At 47.4% G+C, this 22,146-nt stretch overlaps 1 protein-coding gene across 1 annotated transcript; it reads left to right on the plus strand.

Annotated features, from left to right (window-relative positions):
- The first annotated feature begins 6,323 nt into the window (after positions 1-6,323).
- Positions 6,324-21,276, plus strand: LOC142574218 (putative 4-coumarate--CoA ligase 3). Its single transcript, XM_075683582.1, has 3 exons — positions 6,324-6,459; positions 8,313-8,579; positions 21,122-21,276. The coding sequence occupies exons 1-3, from the start codon at positions 6,327-6,329 to the stop codon at positions 21,274-21,276; spliced, it is 555 nt and encodes a 184-aa protein (XP_075539697.1). The 5' UTR covers positions 6,324-6,326.
- Positions 21,277-22,146: the final 870 nt, after the last annotated feature.

Consider the following 22,146-nt stretch of genomic DNA (forward strand, 5'->3'; position numbering starts at 1 on the left):
GCCAGTATAAATGACGGCGCTGAGGTGACACAAACTGCTGCGGAGGGCGGCACCACTGCGCTGACGACGTTCCGATATATATAAACCGTTACCATTCTTTAGCGCTTTATCCATCCGCGTCGAACCATTATCAACCATGATCCGTGACCATGATCAACTGTACTCCAGTGGCGGCTGCATAAGGCGTGGCCGCGTGGGCCCTATCTCAAAGGCGATCTCGGATGGAGACAGAGTGCTCCAGTGCTAATAGCTTTGTGTACGCTGTGTGCTCGCCGCTTAGTTGACGTTAAAGCGAAACGCGCGGGCCCTATCTTGAAAGCGATCTGTGATTGGGACACTGCGCCGAGTGCTGATAGCTTCGTGTGCGCCGTGTTCTTGCCGCTTAGTTCGCGTTGAAGCGAGAGGCAGCACAAAGGTGAATTCGCTCGCTGCTGCGGGCTCCACCTTGAAAGCGGTCGTCTTACTTTGCAGGCGGACGGACGGATGGGTTTCCTCCTTGGGTAGGCAAAGAAACGCTTGCGCATTTCAGTGTATCATCCTGGTCAATTCAATTCGCTTTGAAAGCAAAAAAAAAATTTATGCACATCCCACGCAGTGTGGGAATCGATCTAAGCGAAGCTTCCTGTGCTGGTTCCTTTGACGATAGTTAGCGGTGATATTGACGGCCAAAGCCTAATTTCTTCAACGTTTAGTCTAACACGAGAGTGGCGAGTTGATGTCAAATGTCACCTCGCGTGCACCACTGCTGTTTTCCTCCTTAGTATATCCAGCATACAGGGAGAGGTGTTTGCTTGAGGCGTTGTGCGCCATATTTCATAAAATCTGAGAGGTTTGAGCATTGCCATTGCCTCACATGGCACATCGCATCATGGCAGAAATATTAAACTTGATAATGGGGCTGTACGTGCCAAAAGCACAATCAGATTATGAGGCATGCCGTAGTGGCGGACTCCGGATTAATTTTGACAACGTGATGTTCTTTACGTGTCCCAAATCTAAGTGCATGTGCGTTTTCTATTTCGCCTCCGTGGAAATGCGGCTGCCGCGATTGGGATCAAATCGACAACCTCTAGGAATGCCATAGCCGCAAAGGTAATGCGGCGGGCACACAAGTGTTGATTTGACGGTCAGCCGCTTCCATAGTGTCGCTTGGATGCTGCGGTGCGCTTTAATTAATGCGGTTCTGCTTCTATGCGCCTTGCATAATTTGTCCACTTGACAAATTTACATGGCGAGTTGGGTTTCCTCGCCGTCTCACGTCACCTCCCTCCCCCCTTGTAGGGGAATTGCCTCTTCTCCTCCCTCCTCCCTACAGCTCTCTGAACTCCCCTCTGAACTCGCACGTTAGTAGAAAGGGAAGCGCTGCAGTTTCTGCAATGCTTCTGGGGGGAGTCACGGATAATTATAGCTGTAAGAGGCTAAGGTGTCGACGCCTTGGGAGCTCCAGAGGGTATTGTGCACATCCGAAGCGGTGGGGTCCGAACGAGGTTCTCGCGTCGCCTTTCCTCTCTGATTCGCTCTGGGTCATGTATACACACGCTCTGAATCACCGCCTCCCCCGACGCGGTGTGCCAGACAGCAGCAGTCATAGCAGGAACAGCTGCAGCAGTGGGAAAGTCGAAGGAAAATGCAAAGAAAGCTCATTGAAAAGTGACCCCCTGTAAATAAGGAGAGCGTTTCATTGGGCGGTTCAAACAATGCTGCGGGTCACCGCATGACCTTTGCGTCTGTGGTTACGCTTACACGTCATGAGATTGCAATAGTCTGAAGTTATAAGGTTCTAAATTGCTTACCCGTAAGGGAGAACAGTTTTCTGGGGTCGATGCAGTTCATTGGCTCAGCGGCCGGTGCCATGCGACGCGCAAACGCAAGGCTGCCTTCGCATTACGACGCTTTTCGAGCAACAGTGCTGCGAGCGAAGTTTGATTTATCGCATGCAACTTTGATGTGGCGGAACACTGTAGCAGACAAAACCAAGCCAAGCCTCCAGGTTACTGGCGCGGGTTTCCTTAGGTGCGCAGCCGCGCTGACTGCACCCGCACTCTGTGGAGCGTAGCACGCAGCCATGCACTCGTGTTCTCACCCTCTGCTTACTGTTGTACGCGCGCGCTTATCCGCTGGGCGCTGGCCCCTTCCAAGATGAAGCGCAATGCAGCTCCAGACGATGATAAACACTGCCGTGGTTACGTGCACAATGCGATATTTTCAAAACACTGCGAATGCGACAGCATGTACTTTGGAAGTCGTAGTTGTATTAATTGGATCTTTATTTAATTAGATAAATAAAGGAAATGGAAGGGAAGGAAAATTGCGCCTGACCGCATTAACTGTCTAGCGCAGTCTCCTGAAACCTGAACCGCGGGCAGCAGCGAAAGAGAGAGGGGGAGGAGATAATGGAAAGGGTAAATACGGGAATTCTCCGTGATCCGTACACGCGGTCTGCAAGTTCATGAGGCGCCCGCATTTGGCAAGAACGACTGCAATACAGTATTCACAATCGTGAATTGTGCACTGTTTCTCATTAGGTGCTCATTAAGCACTTATTTGGACTGTTGTCATACGCACTGAAACTGTTAGTACTCATACCATGTGCGCAGCGCCACAACCAAGATCATGGATCATTCTGTTAAATATGTTGTTCTCGTATCAAGTAGTACTAAGCACTTTTGAACCACGTCAAAAACGTCAGATCGCAAGTACGAGCTACTCAACGTTTGCATTCTTTACATGCGCAGTGTTTAAATCGCACAACAAAATTCTAGTGAAGCATGTGATTTATTTATTTATTTATTTATTTATTTATTCCTTTATTTATTTATTTTCATGGTGCAAGGCACAGCTTTGGCCAAAGAGCAACAAAAGTTATACAGTTGGTGTTCCTTGGACACAGGAATATGGCTCTTGTGTACAAAAGCCTTTTCAAATGAGAGAGAGAGATCAAGGACAGGAAAGGCAGAGGGGGCAAACAGACGAGCACCCTGTTTCCTACACTACACTGGGGGTGGGAGAAAGGGGAATAGAAAGAGAAAAAAAGGAGAATAAGCACTGTGCGCTCATCAAGAGTGCATACCGTCATCTTTTACACCGGCGTCGAAGCCCTCATCTCCCCTGTGGTGCTTGGGACAGCCTCAAGGGAAATTTGCTATTCCTGGAATTACAAAGAAGGCCAATCATCCACCGCCGGCTCTGAGTAAGCCGGTGCAGTTCAAGTATTGCACTATTGCGGGAATCGCTTTTCGTGCCACTGACGGGCGTCGCCACGGTCCGAGAATCTTTGACTCGGTGAACGGTCTTGAGTCCAGTTGGTATAAAGTTGCCCGCAGAGAGAGGCGTTGTACATCGCAGCGAGGGCAGGTACACAACAGCTGCCCGATGGTTTCCTCGCACCCACAGCAGTCGCACACCGGGCTCTCGGCCATTCACGTACTATAGGAGTAGACATTGGTGAACGCCACTCTCAATTACAAGCGGCACAGCAAGGTTGTTTCGCCGCTAGAAAGGCTAGATATCAGTTGTAGCCGTAGCGTGGGGTCAAGTTTATGCAATCGGCAATTGAAGGCACTTCAACTCCAAAGATCTTGTGACTTTTTGCGTGCAAGTAGGTGAAGTTCCCTGGCAGCGTCCGACCTCGCCAAAGGTTTTGGACGCGTCTGGGTGTCTTCGTGGGCTGACCGGGCAGTCTTGTCAGCAAGGCCGTTGCCGACGATGCCACAGTGAGCTGGAATCCATTGAAAGATATGGTTGCGCCCTTTTTCCAGAGCATGATGGTGCACTTCCCTGATGTCAGGTATCACTTGCTCGTAAGTTCTGTGATGTAATGCGGACTTGATACTGTGAACAGCTGCCTTAGAATCACAAAATACGACCCATTTCTCTGTTGGCTCTCCGGTGACGTAAGTCACAGTGGCATAGAGAGCTGCAAGTTCTGCCGACGTAGATGTAGTCATGTGTGACAATTTGAATCGAACTGTAACCTGCTTAGCTGGAACGACGAATGCGGCAGTTGAGCTAATAGGTGAGGTCGAGCCATCGGTATGAGACGTTATGGTCATGATACGTCTGATGCAGTAATTGGAGCGTAAGTTGCTTCAGAGCCGGCGGTGGATGATTGGCCTTCTTTGTAATTCCAGGAATAGCAAATTTCCTTTGAGGCTGTCCCAACACCACAGGGGAGATGAGGGCATTGCCGCCGGTGTAAAAGATGACGGTAGGCACTCTTGGTGAGCGCTAATCCCTCCTGAAAAGCTCGCTTGAGGTCTCTCGGCTGGTAGGAAGGCTAAATGGTGGTTGGGGATCCTTGACAGATGGTGAATGTGCGCCCTTAGTCGACAGCTGCATGTGTCTGGATCATATCGTCTCCCGCGATGACAATTGTTGCTGCTGTTAAAGTGCACCGAGGCAGCCCTAAACACGTGCGTAGGGCTTGACCTTGTATGCTCTCCAGAGCTCGAAAGTTCGTCTTGTATATATTTGACAACACTGGTAGATTGTAACTTAGGAGTCCGAGAAACAGTACCCTGTACAGCTTCACCATAGAATGGACTGGCGTACCCAATTTTTCGAGCAGAAAATTTTGAAGACCTGAGCAAAGGCAACCAACTTCTTCAGATGGACGCAGTGAGGGCTGCACGAGAGGTTGCGGTCAATGATGACACCCAGAAAGCGATGCGTAAATGAGTTGCACAAAACATCACGGCCGTGGTGCTCACACAGACTAAAACAAGAGTGGTCGTTTCCATAGACATGCACATGTCACAGTAATAAATGGCACACACAAGGAATGTAACGAACGTGCTCAGATGGCTTGGAACAAAATTAACAGTACACGTCTTTCTAAGCACCGTGGCGTGTGGATTGCAATAAATTGACATATACCTCAAGCTCGATGTTGCAGAAGGTCTTGTTGCTGACGTGTTAAACTCACTTGGCATTTGTGATCGCGTCTTTGTCCGCATTGTCTTCCACGGCGAAACTGGGACGTACAGCAGGCGCTCGCCTTTTTTTATGTTGCCACCGTGAAAGGGTATTCCGCGTCCAACGGCTAGTTCAAACGACACTGCGGTTTATTCGTTGCCGCTCACAAAACAGTCCGCGCGCTGCCTTTCAAAATACAGCGCAAGCGCCGCGAGCAACTGAGGAAGAGCACGCAGCCGCATAAACAAACCGCTGACCTAGCGCGGCTGCGACCACCGAGGCAATTTGTTTCACAAAGGGAGCGCTCTTAAGAAGGCGCAGTATCGCCGCTTAGCCGAGGTTGTCCAGTCTGTGAAGTATTTCTGCAACGGCTTGAGTAGATTTCGGAAATGACACGACAGGGCTTCTGAAGAAAGGGAAGTGAGGGGTGTTAGGGTTGGCGTCTGACACCACGTGGCGACAGGTCATTCACCCTACCCTCTGGGCCGGAGCCCACGGGCGACAGATCGTCCCCCCTTACCCTCTACATGCTCGTGGCACCGTGGGTGCTACCTGATCCCCTTCACCTCTCATGGTCGTGGCACCGTGGGTGATACGTCATGCCCTTACCCTCTACTGGCCGGACCCCACGGCGCCGGAGAGGTCATTCACCCGACCTTCTCCCCGGATTCGTCGAAAAGAGGATCGACTTCTCCCCGTGCTTGGTATTGCAGGAGGAGGGACCCTCTCTCCGTGCCTGTCACGTGTCATAGACGGAAGCTAGGTCCCGCCCACACTTGTAGAGAGCCTATTTAAGGGGCTCCGAAATGTACTTTTGAGAGACTTCATACTTCATACTTCATGCTCTTCTTATTTTCTTTCAACTGCCTTTGAATAAACAGTGCAAGTTTCGCACTAGCAAATCGTCTCGCCCCTGCTTGGTCGCCATGATCTACCGGATGCCTGCAGCCCGCCGACAACGCCACGCTACCCAATAAGTAATGTCGGTCGAGCTTCGATAGGCAGGAGTCGCTACTTCTCGGCAGCAGTACGGTACGCTACCCTGGAGTACGCAAGAAACAGGTTGCTAGCGGTGGGATCGCCTACAAACGGAACAAACTGGTTGCTAACGGTGGGATCGCCCCTGAAGCGCAATAGGGGGGGGGGGGCGAACTCTCTTAAACAGGTTCACTTTATTTGAGGTACGAGTTATGAGTTTCTCGGAGTGGCATACATCTGGGAAGTTTTTTTTCTTCCAACCTGTATTCTTTGTTTTCGCTTAACATCAGGCTACTCTGTGCTAAGAGAAACGCCATTTGGCCAGTAAGAACTTTTAATAGAAAATGTTACTCGAGGCGTAGTTTATTATGACGCACGCTGCTTACACAAAGTACGCAAGCTGATTTTCTTATCATTTTTTATAGGTGGTTGATATGGTCACCAGAAAGCCTCTGGGACCTGAGGAGAGAGGAGAAATTTGCATCAAAGGCCCCTGTACTTTCCTGGGCTACCTGAACAAACCGAAAGAAACTGCTGAAGCCTACGAAGATGGCTTCCTTCGTACCGGTGCGCTGTCTTTTGTGCTTGCATTTCTTATCATGACAGTCAATTTCCTTCATAACCTTCATAACGGCAGTTTTACAAGTTGTTTGAATTATTGCCTAGAACAGCCAGATCACTTCCGCGCTGTTAAATCCCAATCAAGATCATTACTGTTCTCCATGTTTTTTTTTATGTTGCTAAAGTTATCTTGTGGGCAGTGTAATAAATTTTGAGAAGTGCGGTAGAGTCATATTTTATGTTTCCGTCATTCGGTAGGACAGCTCCCAAGCAACAGCCTACCCGACGTGTCGGCAGCGTGGTTTTTGCGAAAGCTTTTATATTGTTTACTTATACCTTTGTAGAAGTTCAGTGTTTATATAAGTCAATGTTTAAGTTACAGGAGATGAAGGCACTTGCTGTATTAAAAGCTTCTTGCTTTCGGGGTCGATGAGCCATTTTGCAGTTCCTGGCTTGGGATTAATTAACTGTGAATCCAAAACTTCTGCAACTGATTTCGCGAGAAAATTGACGCAGTTCCACGTATAAGGTTTATCCGGAAGTTTTTGTTGTTGTTGTTGTTGTTTCGTTGTTAATTTGCAATGGTGCTTATATGGGGCATTGACAGCTTTAAAATGTCCGTGCTACTACGTAAAAAATTATGTGTTGTTTTGTTGCAACGTCGTTGTTGGCATTGGTGCCGTCAATGCTTTTGACGTTCTCTTCCACCAGCCGCCTGATTCATGGCGCACCCTTCACCGCCAGATATGTGTTATTTTGGGTGATCCCCATCAACGTCATGCGCCCCTCTATTGTACCGACACGCTGTTTTTATGTGCATGCCATTGAGGAATTGGACGTCAGGACAACGCCATCTTCAAGTGTGTGATTCAGATAGTTCCATCCTCGTCCGTTACACTATTGCTTGTTATTACCTCCGAAGTACATGCAGAGACGCCAGCTTCCTCACAGTTTGTGTCAACAGCAAGAAGCACACAGTGCATATGTTACCAGACATGCTTGAAGGGAGTGTGTTCATAAAAAACATATCTTATCATGCTCGCGCATGAGCCCTCGCAATAGTCAATTATTGTAGGCAACGCGTTCACCCAACCCTAACTAAACTCACATGCACTTTATTTCCCTTTTGCTTACTAAAGTTTACAAAAGCATTTCACAATATTCGTTCCCAAATGAATCACTTGTGTAATCATTGTCCATAATAGTTCGTCTCAGCGTGCTTAAAATGTTTCGACATTAACAGCCACACATGGAGAGGAACTAAACCTTTCCCTTTCTTAACAACTATATGCTTCAAGGCAACAAGTTATTGGAAGCTGTGGAAACGTAACATTGGCAGACAAGCATTCCTGCACTTAAATGATGTAAATTTAGGCGAATACATACATATTGGTTACCAGCCCACTTTATGCATGTGCATAGGATGTGTTTTTATATATGTTCACGTCACATTAGGCTGAAATCAATTTTGGACATGAGACCCACAAGTAAAATTTGATTTCGGGGTGTACGATTTCTTTTTCTTTGGAAATATTGTGAGCCGTTCTGAATATACAAATGCACTTTTTAAAGTATAAGCCATGATATCCGTCTGGCTTGCTCTCCGGACACTTGGTGTTTTTATCTTTTGTGGGCGCTCTCCCGGCACGTCAAAGAAATGGTGATTGAAGAGTGGGGAGATTGTATCCCACGTCGAGCCTGACATGTCAGTTGTGCCAGGAATAATTTCATATCTCTGCTTGAATTAGCGTCACTCGACGGAGCAGGCATTTGTAGAAACCTGGCAGGTCGTACCGAGCCCATGTCGGAACATGACAATGCAGGGTACAATACCATTCATCAGGGTTGTACCGCCGCAGGTGACATGGGCTACTACTCAGCCGACGGCCGCATCTTCGTGTGCAGCCGCTACAAGGAGCTGATCAAGTGCATGGACCAGCAGGTGCCACCGGTCGAGATCGAAGAGCTACTGGCCGCCGATTCCCAAGTGCAGCACGTGGTTGTGGTAGGAGTACCGCATGCGCAGTACGGAGAAGCCGCCAGGGCCTTCGTTGTTCCGCGGCGCCGCCCGGAGGGACCCGTGGAAGAGCAGCGGGAAGCGGACAGGCTCAAGCAACTTGTCGCTGGTATGCCTGCGACAAAGAGTCTATGCGGCCTGGTGCCATGTTTGGTAAAACGCTAGAAACATGGAAGAAGCGCCTCCCACAAGCCCTCCGTACGCTTGCTCTCCATCCCGCCGCGATTAAAAAGAAGGCCCATCACCCTAAACGATATTCTTTTGCAAACAGCGCGAATGACGGCACACAGAACAAGGAACACGGCACAGGCGCTTTGTCGTGTGTCTCTTTCTGTGTCCCGTTATTCGCGCTCTTTGCAAAAGAATGTGTTCGTCCCAACAAGCCCGGCTAGCCACTATACTCAAATATACGAAGAGAAACGCCGCCGCCGCCGTGGTACAATGTAAAATAAAGCAGCATTGTTGGTTCCGCACAGCGAGAAATTTCTTTACGTAAAAGACACCGCTGACACAAAAAAAGGAAGTGCCCACATAGTCTGCCCCATGTGGTTACCATGAAAAATGCAGCTTAACTTCGGTTATTTGACGACCGCCGGTGTATTCAATAGAAGATGGCCGAGAGTCAGTGACGAAACGCACCGCGCGAAGTGCGGACACTAAACTAGGTCTCGAACTACCATAGCTAAGGGTAGGGAAGCCCGCAAATAGACGCACGCCACTCAGGTAGCTGTCGTTCGAATGATGGGTACTGTGCCATTAAAAGCTCAGGTGCACATCATCTAGGTCGCTTCGCATCAAGCGCTCGCCGGTGGATGGCTCCATGTTAGGAGCGTGTAACAAGTTTTCATCTTACATCACTTTGCGTTGTACGTCCCGACGATCGCCCTTTGATGTGCGTTTGCTGCATGCCTTGTAAATCAGTCCATAATTCTAGGAAGCGCATTACGGCACAACGCTGTTCAGCTCTCTGACCCTACATACGTATATCCTTGTTATAAAAAAGGTCACTTGGAATGACTGGCGTCGCGAGAGTATTTTCCGCGTAGTGAGTGTGGTGCTTAAAAGCTTCAAATCTCAATTACCTCCGTTGATGATGCAAAAGGCAGTTAGCGCAAGATTATCCGACAAGAAACACTGCGCGGTCTGGCTGTACGACATCAGAACTTATTGGTGCACTTCAGGCGGCTTGTGGGCAGTATAGACCTTTAAAACCTGTCTAGGTTTTAAATAAGTTATGAATGAAACAAGAAGCGTACAAAAGAACAACTCAACTGAAGATCACTGTTTGTCAAAACGTGAGTTGCAACTCCTAGAAGTTCACGGATTAAAGGAGCGACTTGGAAGAAATGGCAACAATTTTTCCTTGAAATGTCGTTCATGCACCTTCATAGTGGGCATCGTGAGAAAGCATCTGGTCGCAGGGCGCGCGTCTCCAATTCTAGCCCGGCAATAGGTGCGCATGGCGCGGCTGAGTGCATATTCGGCCAGCACGGCCTGTCTTGGAGGTATCTGCGGCGGGCACAATGTTGGGGCGAGCCAAGCTGGCTAATGTCTTCATGTTTGCTGTCTGCCTGTGCGCTTAGTGTCGGGGGTTGCGCACTCTGAAGTTTCTAACATGCGTAGAAGCGGCAGGTAGCCCGAAGCGTTTGGCCCCTGCTGCCGGCGCTCTTAGTCACGCCAGGGTTGGGATAACGTGTGTTTGCGGTCATCGAGTGAGATCAGTTCATGTGTCTCGTTGCGCGTAACACCATGCTCACTAATTTAGTTAGTAATAAAATATTCGCTGTGATTCGTACGGTGGTTATAATTACAAAACTTCGCGCATTTGTCTGATAGTTTTGTGTCGCTGTCAACGCTTCACTTTTCGGGCGAAACTGTGCCTTTTTCTTAGCTGTACTTTCAGGAATTCGCGAGGTGGTGTAGAAGACGTAGATGAGGTCTTTCGCCCACGTACCACTGTGCTGAATTCTCTTTCCTGTGTACAAGGTATACAGACGCAAAGTTCGTTTCGACGCGCTGACGTCGATGAAGACAGCATCCAGGTCAAGTAGCACTGAGAGCTGGAATGCAAAAAAAGCGTCCGTCTCGGATACGACGCGATGATTTCGCCTTTTGTGGGCTATGGTGTGCAAGAGTATATGTGAGAAGCACTGGTGAAGGTTACTTCTTTATTACAGATGGCATGCGAATACGCTTGCCATCATGCCAGGATTTTAAGGCATGGTTTCATTACTGTACCCAAAACAACTTGGTATGGCAGGTGGAGAAATACATCAAGTGCGCTTAGCACGTAGCCATTTCTAAGCAATTTACCTTTCCGGTTCCACACGCCGAGCGGAGCCTACAAAAGGAAATACTATGTTAGCTATTTTTTTTTTGTTGTTGGCGCGCACAAGTACTATGTTAGAAAGTGGTTTGTGACTTTGAGTACCACACATGTTTATTGTTAGTCCACGTCACAAATCAACGAGTTGTTCAAATATGCAATGAACAAACGTGCGCTGCTTGCGAGGGCCGTGCTAGCAGTGCGTTTCGCGAGAAAACCGCAAGCGTAAAACTGAAAAAAGGCAAAAAAATATATATTCGATGCAGTCGCCGTAGGCGGCGCGTAGTTGTTTCCCGAAGGCACAGGTTACGTAGGAGGAAAACGATAGATTTTGCCACTTCTTTCACATTGAACCATGTAGTTTTACATTTTACCGTATGTAACACAAGTTATCCCAATGATATATGAGCATTTAACGCCGCAAAGCTGCACATTTGACTATGAGACCTCATAATGAGGGAGTACGGAATTATTTTGATCGCCGGGCTTGTTTAGCCTACACCCGAATATAAGCCCACCGGCGTATTTTGCGTTTTGGCTGCCTCGCAATACGGCCACCACGTGTGCAGCAGAACCCCATAGCTACTGTGCCACCACGAAGAGTACGCAAAGCTTCCTCTCGCTTTCCATTGGAGGAAGAACAAATTCACAGGCATAGCCTGACTGATCAGAGGGGCCGCAAGATCAGCTCTAGCTGCCCCCTTTTTAGGGGCACATTTGATCACAGAGAGAAGTAAGTCTGAACAAGTCAATCATGACGATTATTCCCACACCGCATCGTGATTTTCCCCTTTATTTTGCGGAGCATAGATTAAGTCTTCTCGCAGATTTGTTTACGCGCTTATATAGTAAGCAAACAAACATCAATGCATGCACGTGGATGCGTCATACACGATGGCCACATTAGCGGCATTGTCTACATCAATAACATTAACGGCATTGTTGCGGCAAAATGCGATCTATCAGTGGCTGCGTGGCATGTGTATAGGTCCCACTGACGCGGCAATTACACGAAGACCGCGTCGTTAAGGAGTTGATAATATACGCATACCTTCGCCCACGACTCCACTGCGTATCGAACAGGCGCCACGGCGGCAGTCTGAAATCGGGATTGCGACGCGCTGGTCGTATACAGAGCTTGCTAATAAAATTATTATATAGTGGAGAATCTGGTGCTATTGGCCGCGCGACGGGCCAAAGGTGGCAGCACCGTCGCTGCGTTAGTGGGCGCTCGGCGGCACGCACTGAAATGTACACTTCGCCGCTTCGATGTGAGCGATTTGGGCCAGCTGTTTGTAGTGAAACCCGCTGAGTGCAGGCACCTGATGATAGAGTGCCCTGTCACAGTTTTGCACGAATCGACTGGAAAATTATGTACATGCAAGGAGCCCAAAATGCAGTTTCTGTTCCCGTACATCCATGGTGCTTTTTCTTGGTGTTCTGCTTGCGTTCAGCCTATTTTGTTGGCGCTGCTTTTGTGGAAATTAACTATCGTCTGTTCTTGCGCGAGTAATAAAGATGCCTGTATTCCTATACAGTGAAGTTAATGTATCTAGTTATTTTGACACTACTTCACCGCTTGTACACATACATAACTACCTTTCACTTCTTTTTCGATTATCCATGAAATACAAGATAGTTACTAAGTTTAGTTAAACAAGGTCCGGCACTATGACTGACAGCGCAGTGGGAGCATCGCCTCGTGGATTCATACTCCTTTTTTTCGCAGTAACAATAAAAACGTAGAATTTTAGCACGCGACTGTTCTACATGATTGCGTGCATAATAACAGTGCGAATAATTTTAAGATATTTCAACAGCCAACCTTATTGGGTTGTTTACTTCTGAAGATATTTAGCGCTACCCTCTGTCAAGCTAACAACACCACGCTAAAAAGCGCATTATATTAGCCACCAGCAACTAAGGTTTACGGCATCCTGTACTCTTAAAAAAAGGTCGTAGTAGTTATTAGTGTGACACCGTTTGCTACCTTGGTATAACTGCAGTTGATAATGACAGAGTTAGTAATATAAATGACTGAACAAGCTAGACACTGGTACTAATGGGCCTCAGCTGCCAATTTCAAACGCAGTATCGGATTCAGAAGTTTCTTTTCTATAATGTATATATCGGACCCACTGTGGAATACGCCACAGCTGATCTAATGTATAAGAGGAACTTTGTATCAGGTGGTCTTCACTGCGTTTGTAATTCGCACCTGAGACCCATTAGTAACAGTCGATACCTTGTTTAGCCACTTATGTTGCTACCTATATCGTTACTATATCGCCATTATACCAAGATAGCAAATGGTGTGGCACCAGGTTGTAACTACTACAACCTTTATTTTTAAGAGTGTGTGTCCAGCAACTGCAATGCTACACATTATCCTCTTGTAACACTGTATTTCCACTTCATAGTAGATACTAAAAGTACCAGAGCCCGAAAAATTTACTTGCGATGCCAGGTTATATTCATGCGCATTGGGATTCCACATAACAGAAGGACGCCTCAGAAACACCTAAGAATTGTCGCATAACCACTAACCACAACCACAAATATGCAAATATACGCCTAAGATCAGTTGTATCCTGCCACATCTTATGAGAGCAAGAGATTTTATTTTTCATTGCTGAGTGATCTTCCACCACCTCGTTGATGTTTCCCGATATCACAAATATTGCGGAACGATCGCCAGAAGGAATCGGGGGCTTAAAGCTCTGCGTTCGGGTACTGCAGCGACCACTTCATTTGTTTAAAGCGATGCAGAATGTTTTTTGGGAAGTGCGTAAATAACAATGCAACCTTAAAGTTTGATGATTCCTGCTCACTGAGGGCTCGACAATCACACATCGCGATCTCGACACGTGCAGTCACTGATGTTAATGCAGCGTATACGCCACAATGCAAAGGCAAATGAGTCTCTATATCGTCAAAAAATGCATGCCACCATTTACGACTGCACTGCAACCACACAATAAACAGACTTCAAAGGATATGGGAGTTGTACGAGAACATGCAAACATGCTGCGGCTAGCAGACGTCGCAACGCGCCATCCACGTTATAGCGTGGCTCCACGAGTGTCTGCCAGCCCGCGACTCCGTTCGCTCTCGCGGTCAATAACGTCTACGCCTGCTGCCGGTACAGCGATTCATCCAGCATGGGAATCTCCAGGCAGTACATCTCCAATATGTACAGTTCATCAAGGCAGGACATTGATTTCTAAAGGGCCGGCCCTTTGGTTTCGAACAACTTTGTTGTTGCGGCTTAGGGTGGCGTTTAGGGCAAGGCATCCACCAAGCCCATCGACTGATGCATCAGGTTGTAGGAATGAAGGAAAAGGGACTTATTGGCATAGTTACACGGCTCCAGTTACGGAAGTCCACTTCATGCCGGAGCAAGTCAAACGTCCGAGTTCATATTGATACCTGTACTTATCTTTACCGGGCGACCACGTTTCGCCGCAGACTAATGTTATCGCGCAGCGCGGGACGCGCCTGCATGTATCCGAAGTTTCTGTAAAGTTATCGATGCTTCTATCCGCTGTCTGTTGTCGCCGAACCTTGTGTTATCTGATTTTATCGCCTGACGCGAATGGTGTTGAACTTTGTGGAAGGCACGCGGGCCCCAACGAATAGTCTGGAACGTTCGACGATTGATGTATAAAAGCCGACGCGCTTGACCCGTTGATCAGATTTTCGACGATTGCCGACCGTGTTCGCCGCTATCGTTGTGCTATAAGTGTAGCCTGTCTTATGGGCACAGGTTCGCCCAGTAAAAGTTAGTTTTGTCGTTCACAGTATTGCTACTGTGTTCTTCAACGTCACCACCACGTGACAATATCAGGACCCTCTGTCCCACTGCTACAAAAGTTTCCGCTTTTAATGCCGTCGTCTTCCCTAGGCGAGTTGAATAGGGAAGCTGAAGACTGTCCAGCAGCAAGTCACAATCGTCGGATCCATTCCGGTACCACAACCAGGATCGCAACACTCCACAGTTACCCCGCCTCCGAAGCCCGATGGTTTGGAATATGTGCCAAGAAAGCAACCTGCGAATGCAAGGTCGCCGTCGTTGTTTTGTAGCATTGGATGGGGCCCCCCTTTCATCCTTAGTTCAGGCTGTGAGGTAATGGTGGAGTTGGTGGCCTCTTGTGGACTCGTCAAGAGTCTGTGTCCACGGTGCGTCGACCTCTGGATAGGCACTGATGGATGGGTGATGGTTTGCCTCATGGTAAACGTCTAATTAACTGCGCCTTCCAGGTCGCCCTCGTTGTTTCGACGCTTTCATTCTTATCTCAGGCTGCTAGATAATTGTGGGTTTGTAGCCATTTTTGGAACCTGTCAAGAGTCGGTGTCCACGCTGCTTTGACCTCTGGATATGCGCTGATGGATGGGCGGGTGTTTGTCTTGGGTCGAACATCCACTTAACGGCATTTTGGTGTTGGGGCGTAACAAACATGTCCACCGCCAAGAGATTTGACCTGAGGGTGAGCAGATGTCAGGTTGCCCGAAGCGTCGACGTTTGGTCGCGCCCTCGGGGATCGTTCTAGCAGTTATGGCTGATGTCACACGGCAACTCAAGGACCCAGCCCTCGCTTCGTTGTGTCCACCTCTTTGGGAATGGACAGGCACACACATGCACTCGTCGGCGTGCCCGAGCGACACGCCTACCGTACGCTATGATCCGCGTATTGCTTTACAATATTTTGCCCCTCTCTCTGTCTTTCTCCTTTCTAGTCGCAGTCAGCTCTCGACAAGACAGAAATAGGTTGCCAGCTCAATAATATCTCTAGCGATACGTACAAAACGCGCTCCTAAAAAATTTACTCTGTTCGTTGCTTAAAATTCCCGGCTTAGATTGTCTGCATTCTCATTCTGGCTCCCTTTCTCATATTTGACCTCGAAGTTGTATTCCTGCAAGATGTGACTCCATCTCAGTAGTCTCCCGTTTTTTCCTGATACTTGATTCAGCCATACAAGAGGGCAATGGTCGCTCTCGACCATGAATTTAGTGCCTTGAATATAGCTTCTTAACTTTTGAATGGCCCATACTATGCGCAAACACTCTTTCTTCGAGGTGCTAAACGTCTCCTCTCACGGTGTCACTTTTCGAATGATTTACAGCACAGGATGCTCTTCTCCACGTTCGTTTAGTTGGGCAAAGACGACATAGAAGGCGGTTGCTGGCGTGACATTGGGGAAAGAATTCTATGCAAAAGTCTGGGAAGACATGTACAGGCCATGAAGACAAAGCTTTCCTTTCATATTCTCGAAAGCCTCTTCCCTGTCGGCGCTACAAGTGGCCCCTTCCGATTCACGCTTCCGGAGGCTGTCAGGTAGCGGACGGGCAAGCTGCGAATAATTTCGAATATAGTGCTGGTAATACCCAGTCATTCCCAGAAATGACCTCACATCCTTTTTGTTATGGGCCTTGGAAAATTAACTATGGTCCCCACTGTGGCTTTCATAGGTTCCGGCTTCCCGTGTCCTATTTCGTGCCGCAAATACGTGAAACGAGCATGGCTGGACTGCCACTTCTCGGCTTTGATTGTCAAGCCCGCCCCTCTGATTCTTTCAAGCACCGTTCGGGTATGTTTGAAGTGAGACTCCCAGTCATTAGAAAACACGGCCACATCAACCAGATGGAACAGCGGCAATTCTGGTCCTTCAAGCTCCTGATCCATAAGCCGTGAAAAACAGAACGGTGCATTCTTCAAGCGAAAGCTCATGGTAAATGGCTGATAAACCCCTAAAGAAGTCACAAAGGCCGCGTAGAAACCGGATCGTTCTGTTAAGAGCACTTGCCAATATCTCCTGACTAAGTCTAGGGTTGACATGAATGCAGCGCTGCTTACGAGTTCTACTGTCTCCTCTATATTCGGCAAGGGGAAGATTTGGTCTTTCGTGATGGCATTTAGCTTTGGATAACACACGCATTGCCGTGGATTTTTCCATGGTACCTCAAGTAGCATTAGATACGAGCAATATTCACCATGTGCCTCCTTAATTACCCCTAGACGAAGCATCCTTTTTACTTCTGCCTTCATTATCTATAGCTGCCGCGGGGATAGGTGTTACGTTTTGGACTTAGAAGGAACCTCCATTGTTAGTTAGATGCCATGTTGTATCAAATAAGTCCTTGCTAGCTTCTTCCGAAAACTATCCATATATTCCCGAATAGGGCTCCTCAAATCTTCAACTTTTTGAATTCCTAGTTCCTCCCTTTTAACAGCCTGCGCTATTACTTCTTCCACACTAGGGTCCGTTTTCCCACGAGAACTAGGTAACACTACAGGAACATCCTCAGAAACGTTCATGGCTATGCTAACAATAGCTGTTCGCTCCGAGAAGGGTTTCATTAAGTTTGCATGATATACCCATTCCTCACGTCTACGTCCAGGTAACCTCACGTTGTAATTAACCTCTGAAGTGCGATCAATAATCTCGGCGGGTCCATCCCAATGGACTTCCAGTTTATTTTGACTATTTGGCCGCAAGATCATCACGTTGTCGCCAGTGTCAAATGAGCGCTTCCTCGCATTTGTGTAGTAATATCGCTTTGAAGCGTCTTCCGCTGTATCTAGGTGCCACTTCACGACCTCACGAGACTCATATGTAACCCTTGCGTCAGGTCCAGAACAAACTCCACCACACTTGTGGGCACCCGATCGTCCTCCCATGGCTCGCAAACTAGTCTCAGGGGACCTTCAAGATTTGGGCCATATACCAGCTCTACCGGGGCAAACTCTGTTCCCTCGTGTGGCACCGTGCGCAACGCAAAGAGTGTGCCCGGTAGGCAACAGTCCCAGTCACACAACCTCTAATGGCAAACTGTTCTCAAGACTTTCTTGAGGAGGCAATGTCATTTCTCTACGCTGTTGCTCTGGGGATGATAGACCGAGCTGTGAAAAATTCTAACACCACATTTCTGGAGAAACGTTTTCGTGAGTGTTCTCGTGAAAACTGTTCCCTGGTATGACTGTATTTCTGCCGGGAAACCAAGGCGTGAAAATAACACGCTGCGTTGACCTCTGGATAGGAACTGATAGATCGGTGGTGTTTTGCCTCATGGCAAACGTCTAATTAACTGCGACTCCCAGGTCACCGTCGTTGTTTCCCCCCTTTCATCCTTAGCTTAGGCTGCAAGGTAATGGTGGGGTCTTGGCTCAAGAACTGATGACAGCGGTTCACAAAAATAAGAGGTAGCTCTTTGGTACACTAAGGTACACTAAGAATTTACACGCTTTTAGACTTAGCTTATAAAGAGCCACCTGCACTTGCGTGTTGCACTCGTGGGATGACCTAAGGCGACATGCGTCGTAATGTAAGCAAGACTTTTTCTCTCGAGGGCCTTTTCCGCCCCTTTTCGAGTAGCGGTATGCTATTTCAAGGAGCTCAGTTTCTAAATGAGGACACTGAATTACTCCATCAGGACTACATCCTAGCCATGCTTGGCCGCCCTTCACAACAAATCCTAGCTGATAAACATCAACGTTTTCATGATAAGCAAAATGTGGCCGTCCTGAGGATTCTAGCTTTATGCCAATATCATGGCAGCTGTGCTAATCAGCTTTTGCTGGGTCATCTTTTTAGCAAGGTCTTCGATAGATCTCGGTGGCGCAGGATTCTGTTAGCCCGTGTCGAGGTTATTCTGCAACCTCTGAAAAAGCATTGAAACATTACAGGCTAGTACATTTACTGTAGGCTTGCCAATTTCTCTGCCAACGACTGGCTTGTTTCGCACTTCATATCAACTTTTCACAAAACCAGACTAAGTATACTATCAGTATTCTTAGAGACAACTTGCAGGGCTCGAAATAATTGTTTCACCTACCTTGCCTTGTGCCACGCTGTTGTGCTCTTTGCCTTACGTGTCACCACAGATGTAACCTGTACATTGTAAAAGGCATCCACCTCACCACTAAACTTGGTACTGGGCACTGTGGAACTTCAAAACATGTTTCTTTTTCTGCCACTCATAATGGACACATTGAGGTGTCTGCAACATGGGAAAAAACAATCGGGTAGAATTGATTGCCGTATAGGCAAGGACACACGAGGAAAGTACTGGCTCAATATCTCCTTGCTCCTCAGGCTTTCTTTGCTTTTGATAGTTGCACCATTGGAGAGCTGGTATCACATTTTTCCCGCACATACATGCAGGATAGACTATCTGGCATATCGGCTTCTAGGGAAAAGTAAGAAAAGATTTATCAGATATAAAACGCGTGTAAACAAACGCTTTAAAGATTGCGTTGGGCGCTGTTGAAACAAGTAAGTGTTGCGCAGCGGCTAATATGTTGACGTGACGTACCGTCTTTTCTGAGGCTGAGCCTTTTCCTTTCGGGGTACACATTTTTTCCTGGTGCTCCCTAGCTCTGGCTGCTGCTGGTACACAACTCTGTGCTCAGCATCCACGGCGAACACCCAGGCAGTGGAATGTTTACAATCGCCGCGACGCTGGCCTTGCACTTCCACTGGCGGCAGACGACGGTTCCCGTCGCGTCACGCTGCCTGAACTACACGAAAACTGAAGACTACAACAGTTGTCGAAGTACTAGGATTAGCGAAACATCAAAAAGAAAAGAACAAAAAAACGGACAGGCAACGGGAACGTGCAAGAAGTACAATCTAGTAACAACACGTGCAATCGGCGAAGCAGTGCAAAAATAAAGAAAGAAATGAAAAGGAGTTGGGCACGCTCATTCATTTTATTTATTTTTAGGAGACAGTGGTTAACCTGTACTGCGAAAAACAAACTATTGGAGGAGTAGGAACAGGGAAGTTGCTACATTTAGCTCCACATCGTAGCTTGTCGCGTTGAGCTTGGTTTCTGGCGTGTACTTTCAACGCAGTTAGCACTCGTTTTCCTAATTATACTCCCTGATGTCGTGTACGTGTTCTGCATCGTGCAAGCGGCGACCTTTCTCGAGAGCAGATGCACAAAACGCGTTTTCCAGTTGGTCAGGCCTTGAAAACAGCAATGCAAGATTTCTCTAAGTACCATGGGTGCACTCCATGCCATTACCGCGACGTCAGCGTCACGTGCCAGTGCTCTCACTTCCGCCGTTTGGAGCGCTGGTTGCCTTGCGACGGCCGCCCGGTGCTTATACCGGGAGGGCCGTTTCAAAGAAAGGAAAAGCCGTGGAAGATACATGGCGATTATTGTTAGAAGACAAGCGCCAAATTTTGCTAATGTTTCTTAACACGTGCTCCCGCGCTCCCGCAGCGTATCATTGCAGTGTCTAAAACGTTCCTAGTCGGAGCTGCTGATGCGCAATGTCGTTGATGACAACTGAAGTAGGAAACTGTGTCGTGAGGGAATAAAGACTGGCAGGATGTCAATGTAGAGCCAATAAGAACGAAGAGAAAAAGATATAGTTGCCAATCACAGGGCTAACGCGGAAACATCGGCTAGTGACCGAGTTTAAAACAGGACCTAGCTAAACACGCGTATGTAGAAAAGTCACACAAAATGTCCAGGTAAGTAAACTTAACAGAAGTGATCGATCTTCAATTGTGGGGTTCGCCGTCCCGAAACTGCAGAGTGGGCTATGAGGAACACCGTACAGTAGAGGCAGCTACTAAGTGAAATTTGTGGATGCAGCTTTGTTGGGATGTGAGGAATTTGGCGGTGGGCAGTACGCTGCTAGTTGCTTGTACAGTAAGGTCTGAATGACTGTACTGAAACGAATGGGCGAAAACGCAACTTTCTGTTGTCCTTCTGTTGAGACTTTCGGAGTTGTCCTCTCATCAACAACAAACTTCTGAATTAAAAATAATAACCACACGCACCATATTCATCCATGATCTTGTCCTCCACGACAGGCAACTTTTAATAGAGAAAGTGATATTGGGCCCTTGGCGTTACGGCAGATTCCGTTTTCAAGCCATCCAGGCCTTATTAGACTTCCTAAACTGTACGGGTCAAAGCCTAAACTGTAAGGCTTTGAGTCACGTTGTGTGTTTCGCATCTTCCTTCTCTCGACATCGTCGTCCGTTATGCGGCTTTTTCTTTCCCTCTTCCTCTTTCTGCATTAAAAAGTAGCTGTCCAGAGGAATATACGTCAGGCCAACCTCGTCGTATTTTATTTCATTAAACTTTTCTTTCTATATACCTATGCTATTGCTTAGGGGACAAAAATGAGCTATCAACGAATGAATGAGTGCTTGCGGCAACTACATTGCACGATTCTGTCTTTGGCAATCTATTTAACCTCCAAGACAGTAAATAACGAGCTTAACGACGCACTGTTTGAAAAACAAAACTTTTCCGCGCCGTTCGCGCTCAGCGACGAATTCGTTCATTTTTTTTTTTTTTTCAGGAAAGCTGTCCCACCACAAGCACCTTCATGGAGGTGTAGAGTTCCTGGAGAGCATCCCTCATACCGGGAGTGTTAGCGGTAAAGACCGGCGACAAGATCTAAGGAATTCTTACTTGCGCAAATGTGGCCAAGCAGTGAAGAACGAGCTTCAATGAAGAATCCCGCTCTCACTCGTATACGGCGTTTACTGCATACGCGGCTCCGAAGAAGCCTTCCCAGCACAGCAGCGCACCGGCCCCCTCCCCCCCCCCCTCCCAAGAATATGCCGAAGTAAATACAACCAGTATCTTTAAAAAGTGTGAGTAGAATATTAAAAACAAAATTATCGGCCTGTCTTAAATGCGTTCAAGGTATCTAAGGAAGCTCGTTTGTTATTTCTGTGAGGGTACCAGCCCCTAATAGTTATTGATGTAAAGCACATGCACGATTTGTTGTTTGTTTAATAACTGTAGATAGATGGGAAGGTAAACTACATTGGAGAGCCGGCAATCTCAAGACACAGTGAAGAAACTGAGGCTAGCCCTTTCCCTATCTAACGCGCGCACATGTACTCCAAGTACACAAACATACTAAGCCTACAAAACATACCTGAACTGAAGCATAAAAATTCAGTTAAATTGACGCATATGCATGGGCGTTGAGTAAAAAAAACGTTTATGTGAATTGTGCGTTAAGAGCACTTTTACTGTCACCCACGAAGGTCATTTTTCAAGTACTCCTTAAAGTGAACACTCAATGTAAGGAGACATCGCGAAAATCTGCAACCAAATCAGCCAGCTTGCTTTGCACAATAAAATCCCATACGCTGGCAAACCATGACTATGATCCCAGATAATGCACATATCTCTCACAGGGAATTGACCAAGAAGGGGGCAGTATAACAATAAAATATGGGGGTGAGAAGGATAGTAGTAATGGTATCAATGAGAATAATAACACTAAAATTTATTGATATTATTTTACATCACACATAATACCATGAATTTACCTGAATTGCAATTTTTACATGAGTATGACAAGTTTAG

The sequence above is a fragment of the Dermacentor variabilis genome, chromosome 1 (assembly GCF_050947875.1).
Source record: "Dermacentor variabilis isolate Ectoservices chromosome 1, ASM5094787v1, whole genome shotgun sequence".
NCBI classification, from domain to species: Eukaryota; Metazoa; Arthropoda; class Arachnida; order Ixodida; family Ixodidae; genus Dermacentor; species Dermacentor variabilis.

What these genes read in the sequence shown, in the direction of transcription:
- LOC142574218 (XM_075683582.1), top strand. Translation starts at nt 6,327, where the DNA reads ATGGTCACCAGAAAGCCTCTGGGACCTGAGGAGAGAGGAGAAATTTGC. An exon ending in AGATGGCTTCCTTCGTACCG is followed by an intron (nt 6,460 to 8,312) that starts GTGCGCTGTCTT and finishes GTACCGCCGCAG; the next exon opens with GTGACATGGGCTACTACTCA. An exon ending in GCTCAAGCAACTTGTCGCTG is followed by an intron (nt 8,580 to 21,121) that starts GTATGCCTGCGA and finishes TTTTTTTTTCAG; the next exon opens with GAAAGCTGTCCCACCACAAG.